At 47.4% G+C, this 14,915-nt stretch overlaps 1 protein-coding gene across 4 annotated transcripts in view; it reads left to right on the top strand.

The window, feature by feature from the left end:
• Positions 1–14,915, top strand: part of EML4 (EMAP like 4) — a 189,879-nt gene that overhangs the window by 111,409 nt on the left and 63,555 nt on the right. For all 4 annotated transcript variants that reach the window (XR_006388849.1, XM_044291838.1, XM_044291840.1 and 1 more), the window contains exons 5-7: positions 1,046–1,174; positions 3,431–3,456; positions 3,733–3,762. Coding sequence is in view for 3 of the 4 variants with exons in the window: in XM_044291838.1 (XP_044147773.1) it covers positions 1,046–1,174; positions 3,431–3,456; positions 3,733–3,762 (185 nt within the window). In the remaining variant the exon portion in view is untranslated. The remainder of the gene's footprint in view (positions 1–1,045; positions 1,175–3,430; positions 3,457–3,732; positions 3,763–14,915) is intronic.

Genomic DNA, 14,915 nt, shown 5'->3' with positions numbered 1-14,915 from the left:
GCCACCTCTGGCAAGCCCTATTAAAGGGGTAGATAATAATGACCTAGCCTCACATTGGCGGGGGTCAGAGTCCCGGCACCCCCAATGATCAGCTGTTTGAGGCAGCCGCCGCGCTCAATCTGAGCGCAGCCGATTCCCTGCTGCTTTCCAAGCACAGCGCCGCCCATTGTATAGTGGCCGTGCTTGGTATTGCAGCTCAGCCCCCTTCACTTCTATGAGGCTGAGTTGCAACTAGGCCATGTGACCAATGCTTGGTGAGGTCTAGGAATAGGTTTGGAGAGCCACCCTCTTCTAACAGCTGATCAGCGGGGGGGATCTCTGGTGTCAGACCCCCGCCAATCGGATATTGATGACCTATACTGAGGATAGGTCATCAATATAAATTACCAGTTAATCCCCTTAAATACGATAATACATGCATAGATCACCTGCCGCTGACTCCAGATCGGTAACTCGTATGTGCCCACGAAAAAAAATGTGGAATTCATAGAGATCTTCTCCTGGAGTCCTCTCCATTATGTGCGGGGGCACAGGAGTCCTCTCCATTATGTGCGGGGGCACAGGAGTCCTCTCCATTATGTGCGGGGGCACAGGAGTCCTCTCCATTATGTGCGGGGGCACAGGAGTCCTCTCCATTATGTGCGGGGGCACAGGAGTCCTCTCCATTATGTGCGGGGGCACAGGAGTCCTCTCAGTGCTTTCTATGGCTGTTTTGAGGGCACACATTGGGGGGGAATGAGGGTGCATATTGACATACAGATTATGGCTCTGGAGTCAGCGGTAGGTGTTCTGTACATATATTGTACATATTAGGGATTTTTTTCTTAATTCTCCACAGGTTCTGGGACTGAAGAGGAGTCCTTGCTCTGTGCTTTGCTATATACAACGCTTCTGCATGGGCTTGCCGTAACCAGCTCTTTCCTCCTCTAGTTTAGCCTTTATTAACCTACCTAATATTCCGTCCTTCCTTCTTGAAGGGTTCAGTCATAATTAATATTATCCACCGTTTTCATTATTTCTGCCTTTTTTGTTTGTTTGCCCCCAGTATAAAACGAAGCTCCACCACAGACAGATCACACAACACGTGGGAGAGCTCTGATCACAGTCAGAAAAGACTCGTAAAGGCGGCTTCCACGTCAAAATTAACTTCAAAGACTAGCAAAGCGTCAGACAAGTAAGTATTGATGAGTTGGCGAGCGGGTTGCGGGCGGAGGGTGATTAACACAAGGACGGTATCGGACTACGCCATTGTGTCATGCTGGCGGCTCTTGTAGAAGTCTGTTATTATTGTGATTATTTTCCGTCTGTCCCATGGATTTCTGTACGTTTCTGCCTCTGGCCACGTTTTAGTTGTATGCGGTGTGTTTGTGTGTATTATGGAGACTACACCGCAGGGTCACTTTTTGTCCAGTCCTTTTCTTAAAATTCCTAGGGAATGCTTCAATGGGATCAGCTTAGAATAATGCTCGTGCTCAGGGGTCTTCCTATTCATGAGCTGCTTACTCCCCTGCCGCTGATGGGCAGCTTTCTCCCTATACACTGTATAGGGAGAATGCTATCAATGATCCAAGGGAGGGCATGGGGGGGCCACAGCTCATGACCACGAGGACTCCACATGAGCGTCTCCCCCAATTCTGCCGATGATCGACCAGCTTTCTGTCTACCGGAGCTTTTCAGCTAAATACTACAGTACAAAAAAAAAGGTAAGTAACCCTGCGGTGTAATCTCTGTAACTGGTAGGCGCTTCTGTCCAGACTCCCTGAGGCCTTTGGACAGCGTAGAGGGGATTTTCCAGCTCAGGCCGTCCAATATTAGCCACTTCTATGCACTTGCTCCGTCCACACTGAAGAGACTGCCATTTATTTCAATGCCTCATACGTAATATATCACATTTTGGCTGAGGCAGGGAAATATACGGCCGGCCAGAGCTTTGCACAATCGTGACATCTGAACGCCAGGCCTGCTGTCACGATCAGACAGTCATTTTTCCCTGTATGCTGTCAGTGAATGGCAACATTCTTGAGTCTAGGGGCTGAAAATACTAAAGGGGTTCGCCCATCTTACACACTGGTGGCCTGTCGTTCGGATATGCCACTAATGTCAGAATGGTGCAGGTCCCACATCTGGGACCTACGACTATTCTTACAATGGGGTTCCCAAAGTGAACGAGGGTGCACTGTGCAAGCACGGCCACGCTCCGTTCAGTTCTATGGGGGCGCCAAAAATGGCCGAGCACTGGCTCTGCTATTACTGGATCTCCTATAAAGGTGAATGCGGAGTGGACGCGCTTGCACAATGCACTCTCCGTTCACTTTTATCGAAGTTCCGGAAGTAGCCGGGCTCCCCTAGTGTGCCCTCGCTCGGCTCTTTTTGGCAGTCCCATAGAAGTGAATGGGGAGCATGCGGTGCGTTCTCCTTTACTTTGGGGGCCCCATTCTAGAGATAGGAATGGGTCCCAGAGGTGGGACCTGCACCTATCTGACATTAGTGGCATATCCTAGCAATATGAAAACTGATGTGTGAGATGGGCCAATGCCTTTAAGGATATGAAAATTCACCGTGGACTTTTTGAAAATCCGCTGCAGAAATCCAAAGCTGAAACTCAGATTCTGCGATGGATTAACCAGTGGATCCACATGCGGATTGGCCTCACGTAAAATAAAGAAGTTAATCTGCTGTATTTCCATATCAAAACCTTAGCTGTACGAACGTGCTTATACAGAGCATGATTAGAAAGCCAGTGTTGTGTTCGTAACTTCGTGCATATTTTTCCGTAACGTGTACATGGGATAGAGGTTGCCCATTTCACTTGCATGGGTGATGGAGTATCAGTGGGCTTGTCGGGGATTAGGCGTGAAATCCACTCAGTTGGGTCTGAGGCCCCATGCCAGACGCAGTCCACTTCTGGCTGCTGAATGTGGGGGGTTATGGTAGGTGGTGCTTTCTCAGCAGTCCCCAGTCCAACGGTCAGTACTGGCCCATAGCGATATCCAGCACTGGGAGCGATTTTCTCCCAATGCTGCTTAAGGGCTCATGCACACGACCGTATGTATTTAGCGGTCCGCAAAACACGGATCCGGATGACGTCCGTATTTTGCGGAACGGAACAGCCGGCCCCTAATAGAACAGTCCTATCCTTGTCCGTTATGAGGACAATAATAAGACATGTTCTATTTTTATTTAATTTTTTTGCGGAATGGACATACGGAAATGGAGAACGGACACTAAAAGAAAATACGTTCGTGTGCGTGGGTCTGGAATGCGTGTCCTTGTATGTGTGCGGCCGTCTCGCTCTTTGATTTCATGGTTCTGATTCTCTTTCTCCCTGCACTTACTGAAGGCTTTCACCGCGAGCTCAGATCTTCAGGCTGCGCCCAGCTGCTTTGCTTTCTGTGACGCTAAAGTAACGCCCAGTTATTTTTGTTTTCAGGCAAAAAGATATTGTCGTCAGCCCAGGTAAAAAACCCACCTCAGACTGTGCAGTTCTTTTCTTTACACCATTGTGGTTCCTTCTTTTCTTGAGATTCTGTTCATGTAATTAAACAGCAGCTCTCACCTTTTCTTTTCTGCCATAAGACGCCTTGTAGTACACAGATCCGTTACTCATGTGTGTGTGCGATTTAATTCTTCATTTCTATATGAATATGGAAGTAGCAGCCGCGCGATTACATGCTAAGCAGACTGACGCATTGGCCTGAGTTTTAAGTTGTTTTACTTCTGTCTCAAAACCAGCAAAAATGTCAAGAGAAAAAAACAGCCAAGGTAAGATCCGATTTTTTTGGGGGGGGGGGGGGGAAATCTGCAGCTTGGCCCTTTCCACCATCTATGATAACCTCTCTGATCTCGCATTTTTCTGCCTCTAAATCCAAATCTAATCTTTGGCACGGAGCCTTTGCCTAACGCTGTTAAAGTAGAGATCCCTTCCATCCTCTGGTTGCTCAATTCCTCCCTTTGAACTGCATCAATTGATGACATATTGGTAGAACCTCCAAGACACCCACTCCATTCTTCGGTCCCCAGGCACCTGATTATGCAGGAAACTGCAGCGCAGCTCCATTGACTTTAATGAGTCTTGACTGTAGTGTCATGCAGAGCCCAGTGGCTGGGAGCGCTGCTGCGCAGGGAAAAATTAGGGGATGCAGCAATACTTTTTTTTAAGGGGTTGTCCACCTTTAAGCGGTTTTAAACAGACCCCACATCGTTGCTCATCACACGGTGGTAATAATACTTCATCCCTGCCTCTGGGTTTCGGCTCTATTGCTACCCCAAGGGTTGTTCAGGTCCCGGGTCTCGTCACATCAGCTTCCAGTTTGACTTTTTCAGCCAATCACTGTCCACAGAGGTGACATGTCACCGCTGCAGCGTGGCACCCAGTAATGTGCCAAATGGGTGACACGTGACCGCAGCAGCCAGTGATTAGCTGCAGTGGTCAAGTGCCCCAATCAAAGCGGAAGTTGATACAGCAAGATCCGGGATCTGAGGAGCCGGTGGGGCAGCAATGGAGCATAGACCAGGTAAGTATGATGACCACTGCAGATCTGGCCATGCTATGGGGACTGTTAAAAAAAAAAAAAAAAGTTTAAAGTGGACTTGTTGGTTCTCTCGATATGTCTGCCTTAGTACTTGTATTCCTCACAAGTGCTAAACATATTTTTTGGTGCTGGTTCCTGTCATTACTGTAACTTTTAGGGTTACTGTACCTCGTGTCATTGGGAAATAGCCTTAGGTAATACTAAGGACCAGAAACACAGCATAGGAATGTCCGCCCTTGAACGCCAATTTTGAATAAATAGTGAATGAAGAGCAAAGCCACAGAGGTGCGGCCACCCCATCCATTCACCACTGTGGGACTTCCGAAAACAGCTTACCGCTGGCTTCAGAAGTCCCATAGCAGTAAATGGAGGGGGGTGCACACATGCTTACCTCTATAGTTCCCCCTAGTGGTGACTCCGGGCAGTTACTTTTTTGTATTTTAGTTTTATGTCTGTTTAGGTGACTTGTGAGCTCTATATTAAGAAAAACTGAGCCCATGTCGCTTTAAAGATATATTAAAAGTTAATCTCTTCTGAATAATGGACCTACAATGACCTGGTGCTGAATGGTGGACATTCAAGTAAAAGCTATAGAGCTATAGGCATTCTCTTGAGAATGTCCTTCCCTTGGTATAAAGCGGTCACTGCTTTGGCTTCCTGCTGGCTTCACTGACAGAAAAGAAACAAACCTCACATATTCTGCCATAATCTGCCGTAAAATCTGCTTTACCTTCTTTCTGCAAACTCTGCTTTAGCATGAAATCTCTGCTCTGTGCATGCCCTTTGTATGCATGTTCCATTGTGAAAATCCATACAGGTGAAAGCTGCCACGGATTAACACGAGGACCGGTCACTACGCTGCATATAGTGGTGTCTCTTGAATTATAATTTTTTAGAATTATTTTTTTTTTAATGCAGTTTGAGCTACATGGACAGTTTTAGTTCCTTATAGACTGTACATAGAATTGGTAGAAATCAGTTTCCTGGTACAGATCTATGGAGGTGTATGCGTCCCATAGATCGCCTAGTGTAGCCGATGGTTCTTTTGGTGTTGCCGTTTTTAATGAAGGTGGCTTTTTAGGTTTCCAGCAAGAAATCACCCATGTGTTTTAGGGCTTAGACCGGATTGTAAAAAAAAAAAAAAAAAAACGATGAAAATAATTGTCTACAAGGGAATATCCCGTTGACTTCAGTGCATCCGTGGTCCACATTTTGCGAACAATCACCCCACTAAAAATAGGTCTCCCAAAGTCTATGTAACCACTTCGTATACTAGACTAAATTTATAACTCCAGAATGAGAAATACAACTACACAGTACACCATAAGTTCAAAAGAATATTTATACTTTATTAATTCATCAAAGACTATGTTAAAAAAAAGTCAATAGCGGCGGCGCGCATATATACAAAGACACGAGGCACGCTGGATATGTAACCCTTATAAATAATCCCATACAGACAACATCTACACCTCCCGTAAACTCTCCACATGTCTAATAGTACAAAAAGTAAAGTGCTTAGTGCATATGAGAAGACTGACAGGACGGTCCACCAGGGAGCAGATCATGAAAATGAATGCCGACCAGTGTGGTTCCAACCCAGACGCGCATTTTGCACCTCGCTTCCTCAGGTGGACTGTCCTGTTAGGGATTGTTTGCTCATAATATATTTAGTTCTCTACCTAATGGTAATTTTTTTTCTACTAGAGATTTCTTTCTTCTCATATGCACTACGCACTTTACTTTTTGTACTAGTAGACATATGGGGAGTTTAAAGGGGTTTTCCGGGAATTGAGAAAATGAAAATACGTAAATATTACTTTATTACAAATATATTCCCAAATGCCTTTCGTTAGTTATAATGGCTCGTTTTGTCTAGGAAGCAATGATTAGGATAAACAAAATGGCCACTGTCCTATTAGTACAAAAAAAACTGTCCTAATCACACAGGAGGACAAGTTACTTCACGACATTGAGCTAAAGAGCTGCCTCATCCTCCTCTCTGCTCTGTCAGGGGTTCCTGAATACAGATGATAAGATCTTTAGCTGAATCTCTGTTGGAATTGAGTTCATGAGCAGATGTTGTAATGAGCAGCAGCTCTTGTATGCAGTCTCCATTACCACAGTCTGTCCTGTCCGTCCTCTCTGTACTTCATGTCTCCTCATGAAATCCATTCCTACAGAGATTAAGCTAAACATCAGATTAAACTGTATTCAGGATCGTAATCCCTGACAGTCAAAGCAGAGAGGAGGATGAGGCAGCTCTTTAGCTCAGTGTTGTGAAGTAACTTGTCCTGCTGTGTGATTAGGACAGGTTTTGTGTGTACAAATAGGACAGTGGCCATTTTGTTTCTCCTAATCATTGCTTCCTAATCAAAACGATCCATAATAACTAATGAAAGGTATTTGGGAGTATATTTACAATAAAGTAATATTTACGTATTTTCATTTTCTTAATACCCGGAGAACCCCTTTAAGGGAGGTGTAGATTTTGTCTGCACCCAGTCCATCCGTGATCCGATTATTTGAGGCTTACATATCCAGCGCGCCTCGTTTCTGAGTATATGCTTGCCTCAACTATTGACTTTTTTAACATGGTCTTTGGATTAATAAAGTGTGTATATATAGTAGGGATCGACCGATTATCGGATTTACCGATATTATCGGCCGATATTCAGGATTTTGAACGTTATCGGCATTTATTTTGCCGATATTCCGATAACGTCCTGGGAACACAGATCGCGCTGCTGACAGCGCTCTCCGTGTTCCCTCAGCAGCAGCACAGGGGAGAAGGAGCAGTGTCTCCTCCCCCTGTGCTGCTGCTGCCGCTCCAGCCAATGGGAGGACAGGGGACAAGAGGAGGGGAGGAGCTATGGCCACTGCGCCACCAATGAAGCTTAATCTCACATTAATTCATATACAGGAGGCGGGAGCTGCAGGATCACATAGCCGGCTCCCGACCTCTATGAGCTGTAGCTGCGATCTGCGGTAGTTAACTCCTCAGGTGCCGCGGATCGCAGCTACAGCTCATAGAGGTCGGGAGCCGGCTATGTGATCCTGCAGCCAGCTCCCGCCTCCTGTATATTAATAAATTAGAGATTAAGCTTCATTGGTGGCGCAGTGCGCCCCCCCCCCCCCCCAAGCCCCCCAGTATCAGACATTGGTGGCGCAGTGCGCCCCCCCAATATTAGGCATTGGTGGCGCAGTGCGCCTCCCCCCCAAGCCCCCAGAGTATTAAGCATTGGTGGCGCAGTGCACCCCCCCCTCCCCCCTAGTATTAAACAGTGGTGCGCCCCTCCACAGGATTCCCTCTCCCCTGCTCCTCCGATCGGAGCCCCAGCAGTGTAAGGCCTCTTTCACACTACAGTATGTTGAATTCAGTGTTTTGCGTTCCGTTTTTCACGGATCCGTTGTTCCGTTTTTTGCTTCCGTTGTGGTTCAGTTTCCGTTCCGTTGTTCCGTTCCGTTTTTCCGTATGGTACATACAGTATACAGTAATTACATAGAAAAAATTGGGCTGGGCAAAACATTTTCAATAGATGGTTCCGCAAAAAACGGAACGGATACGGAAGACATACGGATGCATTTCCGTATGTGTTCCGTTTTTTTTGCGGACCCATTGACTTGAATGGAGCCACGGACCGTGATTTGCGGCCAAATATAGGACATGTTCTATCTTTTCAACGTAACGGAAAAACGGAAATACGGAAACGGAATGCATACGGAACACATTCCGTTTTTTTGCGGAACCATTGAAATGAATGGTTCCGTATATGGAACGCAAAAAACGGACCGCAAAACGGAAAAAAAAAAACGGTAGTGTGAAAGAGGCCTAATGCTGGGGCTCCGATCGGTTACCATGGCAGCCAGGACGCTATTGAAGCCCTGGCTGCCATGATAAGCTCCATGCTACTGTGTGCACAAAGCACACAGCAGCAGGGACAGTGTGAGCTCCTATTCACCCTGATAGAGCTCTATCAGGGTGAATAGGACAAGGGTTCTAGTCCCTAAGGGGGCTAAAAGTTAGTTAAAAAAAAAAAAGAAAGTAATAAAAATAAAAACACCAAAATATTAAATATAAATGAAAAAGAAAGATTTACAAAAAAAATAAAAATACACATTAACAATAAACATAAATTTTCAGCAGATTTGTGGGAATTTAATTTTTTTTTTCAAAAATGAAAATTCCCAGAATATCGGTATAAATTATCGGCCTGAAAGTTCACAAATAATCGGTATCGGCCCTAAAAAATCTATATCGGTCGATCCCTAATATATAGTATATTTTTTTGAATTTATGGTGTACTGTGTAGTTGAGTTTTCTCATTATGGAGTTATAGATTTTGCGAACAAGTATAGGAAATGTTCTTTTTTGCAGAACGGACATACAGATGCAGGAAACACTCTGATCAGCCATGTGCCTTCCTCATCCATCGGTCTGCAAAATGTTGGACCCCAGACCCATTGATGTCAGTGGCAGTGGCGTCTCTAGCTTTCAAATTTTGGGGGGGCACACTGGGGGCCAGGACAAAAGTAGGGGGGGCAGCTATAACAACGATACATTTACACAAGTACACTTAGAAATGCTGCGATACTTTACCCAATACCTAAAACCGCAACAGGGAAGAAAAGTCCAGCTGTCTGTGGATGACACTGCTATGGGGGGGATCTGTGGATGCCACATACCGTGTAATGTATAGCATCTTATGCTATATGTGTCATCCACAGATCCACCCCATGACAGTGTCATCCCCATTTCCCCCTCCATAACAGTGTCATCCACAGATCCCCCTCCCTATAACAGTGTCATCCACAGATCCCCCTCCCCGCCACTCACAGGAGTGTACATTTGACATTTCTAAACCGTAATCCATATCCTGCAGTAACTTTAACTTTAAATCAGGATTAAGCGGCCGCTCATCTCTACTAGTACCTTAACCTTACACCACTCGGCTAGCTTCGGAAACAGGGCCAGGCTACAGCCTACAGGTACTGCCTGTTAGTTCTTATCGAGCGAGTGCTGATTTCTGCAGGTCAGAGGATACGGATTACAGTTTAGAACAGGCATGTCCAAACTGCGGCCCTCCAGCTGTTGCAAAACTACAACTCCCAGCATGCCCTAATAGCTGTAAGCTATCCAGGCATGCTGGGAGTTGTAGTTTTGCAACAGCTGGAGGGCCGCAGTTTGGACATGCCTGGTTTAGAAGAAATGTACACTCCTGGGAGCGGTCCAGACCAGTGGCGGATCCAGAGCCTGGTCTCGGGAGGGGCACTTCCAGATTATTTTCTGTCCACCGCCACAGAACAAGGGTGCTTATAGAACAGACTCCACAGTGTACCGGTATACTATATATTGTGGGGCACAGCGTGGCGGTATACTGTATATTGTGGGGCACAGTGTAGGCTATATGTGTATAACAAACATATTTGACATGAAGACTTACAGTTACTTGGCTTGGCCCTTGGGGGTCTCGGACGCCACTTCCACACTTTGGCCGGGGGCTCGGCGGAGCTGATGTGTTTTATCCTAATGAGAAAGATTTCATAATAAGGATTTGGAGAAGAGGCAGAGGAATAGCAGAGCAGGGAGAGGCTGGTGCTGCTACTAGGGGTCATACCATGTGGGAGTAATAAAGCCCACCATAATGCCCCCCGGTAGTAATAATTCTCCTTATAATGTGACAATGCAAAAAATACCCCCTTATGCCCCCAGTTGAGCTAATGTCCCCCATAATGTGCCAGTATAAAATACCCCTATATAGTGCCCCCAGTAAATGCCCCATAGTGCTCCTCTCCCCCTTCCTCCTAGTGCCCCCATAATGTACCAGTATAAAATGCCCCAGTAGATGCCCTCAATGTCCCCCATAATTTTGCAAGTATAAATTACCCCTTCTTAGTGCCCCCGTAGATGACTCCACGTGCCAGTAATAAGACCCACATTACGTGCCAGTAATAAGCCCCCCCATCATGTGCCAGTAATAAGCCCCCCATCATGTGCCAGTATTAGGTCCCCCCATCATGTGCCAGTATTAGGTCCCCCCCATCATGTGCCAGTATTAAGCCCCCCCATCATGTGCCAGTATTAAGGCCCCCCCATCATGTGCCATTATTAAGTAAGTACCCCCCCCTTCATGTGCCATTATTAAGTAAGTCCCCCCCAATGTGCCATCATTAAGTAAGTCCCCCCCAATGTGCCATTATTAAGTAAGCCCCCCCATCATGTGCCATTATTAGGTAAGTCCCCCCCCCCCCCCCCCAAGTATCACTATTGTAAAAAAAAAAAAAATTATACTTACCTCAGTGTCAGCGATGCGATGCAGGCCTCTTCTGGCCTGTGTCCCACGCTGTATGGCTCAGGCGGCGCGATGACGTCATCGCGCGCCTGCGCCGGCCTCTGATAGGCTGCCGGTCTAGTGCCTGCAGCCTATCAGAGCAAGGGGAAGGGACACGCCTCTCCCTCCCCTGCACCGCCGCATTAGTGATGGGAAGTTCGGATCTTTTAGGTGAATCGGTTCATTTGAATCAGCTCATTCAAATGAACCAATTCATGAATCGGATCTTCGGTTCACTTGGTGAGTCAGACTGCTGAGCTGACTCGCAAGTGAACCGAAGACTCTAGGTGCCGGTGCGCATGCGCAGATGCTTGATACATTCGATTCACTCACTACTTGCTGCGCTGCTGACTCAGTGCAGTCGGCTCGTCTTCTTCAGCTCTCTCTGAACTCTGATTACTAGTATTGAGTGATTTATTATAGTAAAGGGAAGCTGAGGCTGACGCCGGACAGGAGGAGTCAGGAGTCAGACAGGAGTCAGAAGCTGTCACTGTGGTGTGCAATGTGAATTGTTGTCTGTTGTGCATTGTTACCCACAGTGACAACAGTCTGACACTGACAGTACAATCCATAAAGGTGATGTGAACCCACCCTTAGGCCCCTTTCACACTTGCGTTGTCCGGATCCGGCATAGAGTTCCGTCGTCGGGGCTCTATGCCGGAAGAATCCTGATCAGGATTATACCCATGCATTCTGAATGGAGAGAAATCCATTCAGGATGCATCAGGAGGTCTTCCGTTCCGGAACGGAACGTTTTTTGGCTGGAGAAAATACCGCAGAATGCAGTACTTTTTGCTCCGGCCAAAAATCCTGAAGACTTGCTGCAAGGCCGGATCCGGAATTAATGCCCATTGAAAGGCATTGATCCGGATCCGGCCTTAAGCTAAACGTCGTTTCGGCGCATTGCCGGATACGACGTTTAGCTTTTTCTGAATGGTTACCATGGATGCCGGGACGCTAAAGTCCTGGCAGCCATGGTAAAGTGCAGCGGGGAGCCGCACGGACTGTAAGTATACCGCTCCCCCGCTCCTCACTACTACTATGGCAACCGGGACTTTAATAGCGTCCTGGCTGCCATAGTAACACTGAAAGCATTTTGAAGACGGATCCGTCTTCAAATGCTTTCAGCACACTTGCGTTTTTCCGGATCCGGCGTGTACCTCCGGCAAGTGGAGTACACGCCGGATCCGGACAGCGCAAGTGTGAAAGAGCCCTTAGTTATATAGCTACTGAATGAGATGCCTTTAACATATATATCTCCTGAGAAGCCAATTTGATTCTAAAGGGTTAATTTAATTCAACCTGTAATCTAAACTCTTGTGTCATCTGTCACTTCTCCTGTCCCTTAATCTTATCACTGCTGCAACAAAAGCAGCCTCAGCCTCAGTGTAAGGCTACTTTCACACTAGCGTTCGTCGGTCCGCTCGTGAGCTCCGTTTGAAGGGGCTCACGAGCGGACCCGAACGCCTCCGTCCAGCCCTGATGCAGTCTGAATGGAGCGGATCCGCTCAGACTGCATCAGTCTGGCGGCGTTCAGCCTCCGCTCCGCTCGCCTCCGCACGGACAGGCGGACAGCTGAACGCTGCTTGCAGCGCTCAGCTGTCCGCCTGGCCGTGCGGAGGCGAGCGGATCCGTTCAGACTTACAATGTAAGTCAATGGGAACGGATCCGCTTGAAGAGGTCACCATATGGCTCAATCTTCAAGCGGATCCGTCCCCCATTGACTTTACATTGAAAGTCTGAACGGATCCGCTCAGGCTGCTTTCACACTTAGAATTTTTTCTAAGTTATTAATGCAGACGGATCCGTTCTGAACGGAGCCTCCGTCTGCATTAATATGATCGGATCCGTTCAGAACGGATCCGATCAAGCGCAAGTGTGAAAGTAGCCACCTGTTCTACAGCTTGACTCACTGCTCTTTTAACTCAATGAATCGAATGAGTCACAAACTTAGGCTACTTTCACACTAGCGTTCGATCGGATCCGTTCTGAACGGATCCGATCATAATAATGCAGACGGAGGCTCCGTTCAGAACGGATCCGTCTGCATTATATTGGCAAAAAATGGCTAAGTGTGAAATTAGCCTGAGCGGATCCGTCCAGACTTTTACATTGAAAGTCAATGGGGGACGGATCCGTTTGAAGATTGAGCCATATTGTGGCATCTTCAAACGGATCCGTCCCCATTGACTTACATTGTAAGTCTGGACGGATCCGCACGCCTCCGCACGGCCAGGCGGACACCCGAACGCTGCAAGCAGCGTTCAAGTGTCCGCCTGCTGAGCGGAGCGGAGGCTGAACGCCGCCAGACTGATGCATTCTGAGCGGATCCGCATCCATTCAGACTGCATCAGGGCTGGACGGAAGCGTTCGGGTCCGCTCGTGAGCCCCTTCAAACGGAGCTCACGAGCGGACAGCCGAATGCTAGTGTGAAACTAGCCTAAGTCGGATCTTTAGATTCTTTTAACTTGTGACTCATTCGATTCCTTTCTATTCTTAGACTCCCTGCACTTACTTGTGTGACTCTGGCAGCTCTCTGAATCGAGTCGTCTGTGTGCTTGCCTTGCCCCCTCAGCTCTGGTCGGTGATTGGTTGGTGGGCGGGGAGGGGTGGGGCTGGCAGGAGCAGCCTCCACTCTGAGATCATATTACGCTCCTCCCCGTCCCTCCCTCAGGCTTCGGCTCCCTGCGTCCTGCTGCCAGCAGCGTGAGGTGAGAGAGAGACTGTGACTGAGCTGAACTCGGATCAGTCAAGTGAATGCTGCTGGCAGCAGGGACGGGGGGGGGGGGGGGGGGGGGGCGCATTTTAGTTGGGGGGGCACATGGGGGGGCCCAGCATGATGTTGGGGGGGCCGTGGCCCCCTCTGGCCCCCCCCTGGCGACGCCACTGGTCAGTGGGTCCACAAAACAATATCAACCAAAAAACTGATAGAGGTGTGCAAGAGGCCTTAAGAGGCTTACTGGGACTTTAATATCAGCTATCCTCAGGATTGGTCTACAATATCAGATCAGTGGGGTATTGACATTGGGGACCCCCGCCAATTAGTTCTTTTGGGCAGCCAAAGTCTCCAGAAACTATACAGTTGGATGGAAGGCTCTGTCTGTGTAGTTTCCTGCACCGTGTACTGCATCTAAGCTCCCATTCACTTGAATGGTATAGGTCATCTATATCTGTCTCATAAAACCCTTTTGCAATCTGTATGCAGTGGACTCCCCCTAGTGGTGGCTGCAGGTAACAAGAATTTTTTCATATAGCACCCTTGTAAAACGGCAATGGCATGCGATGGCTCCATGCTCTTTATAGTCAATAATTGGTGTAGCATTACTTTATACACTTTTACTTAGTAGTTTAGCCGTAGTGCCCTTGACAGCATGCAATCCTCTGGCTAGGTGAGAGAGATCTCACTCCTTTCTGTTCTGTCTGCTGTTTGTTAAATCACTCGACTCCAGGAGAACAAAGATCTTGCTGATTTTATATCACCGCAGACATTTCTTTCATGTTCCATAGTAAAAGTATGATTTTCCCTTTTGTATAAAATGGTCTCTCCAGATGGTGTCGCTTTTATGCTGTAAACACTACTGAGAATAGCGATTTTCCAGTCAACGAAGAATGCAAAAAATAGCACAAAAAAGCTGAAATAATAAAAAATAAATCAATATAAACTGTTCTAGTCTGGTATGTGGTGGTAAGTAGTGAAGGGTCATGTCTTCCGCAGACAATTTCTGACCTCTTAGCTGACGTCACAGGGTCTGAGATTTGCTGCCGGTGACATGTGACCCTGGTCTGTCGTGGCCCAATTTTTCTGTCCCTTCCCTTCCTGACATGTCCCTTCTTAGCGCTGTATCTAGACAGACGCCACTGGAAGCAGTGGCAGGTGTCCGCTCGCAATTTAACGCCATCCAGTTAGGGCTTTTTCCAGGCTTTTAATATTGATAACCTATCCTCAGGATAGGTCATCCATGTCCGATCTGTGGGGGTCCGACACTTGGCACCCCCGCCGATCAGCTGTATGAAGAGGAAGGTGGGTGCCATCTCCTGTCTCTCTTTCTGC

Source organism: Bufo gargarizans, chromosome 4 (assembly GCF_014858855.1).
Source record: "Bufo gargarizans isolate SCDJY-AF-19 chromosome 4, ASM1485885v1, whole genome shotgun sequence".
NCBI classification, from domain to species: domain Eukaryota; kingdom Metazoa; phylum Chordata; class Amphibia; order Anura; family Bufonidae; genus Bufo; species Bufo gargarizans.
This window is presented reverse-complemented; position numbering and strand designations above follow the sequence as displayed.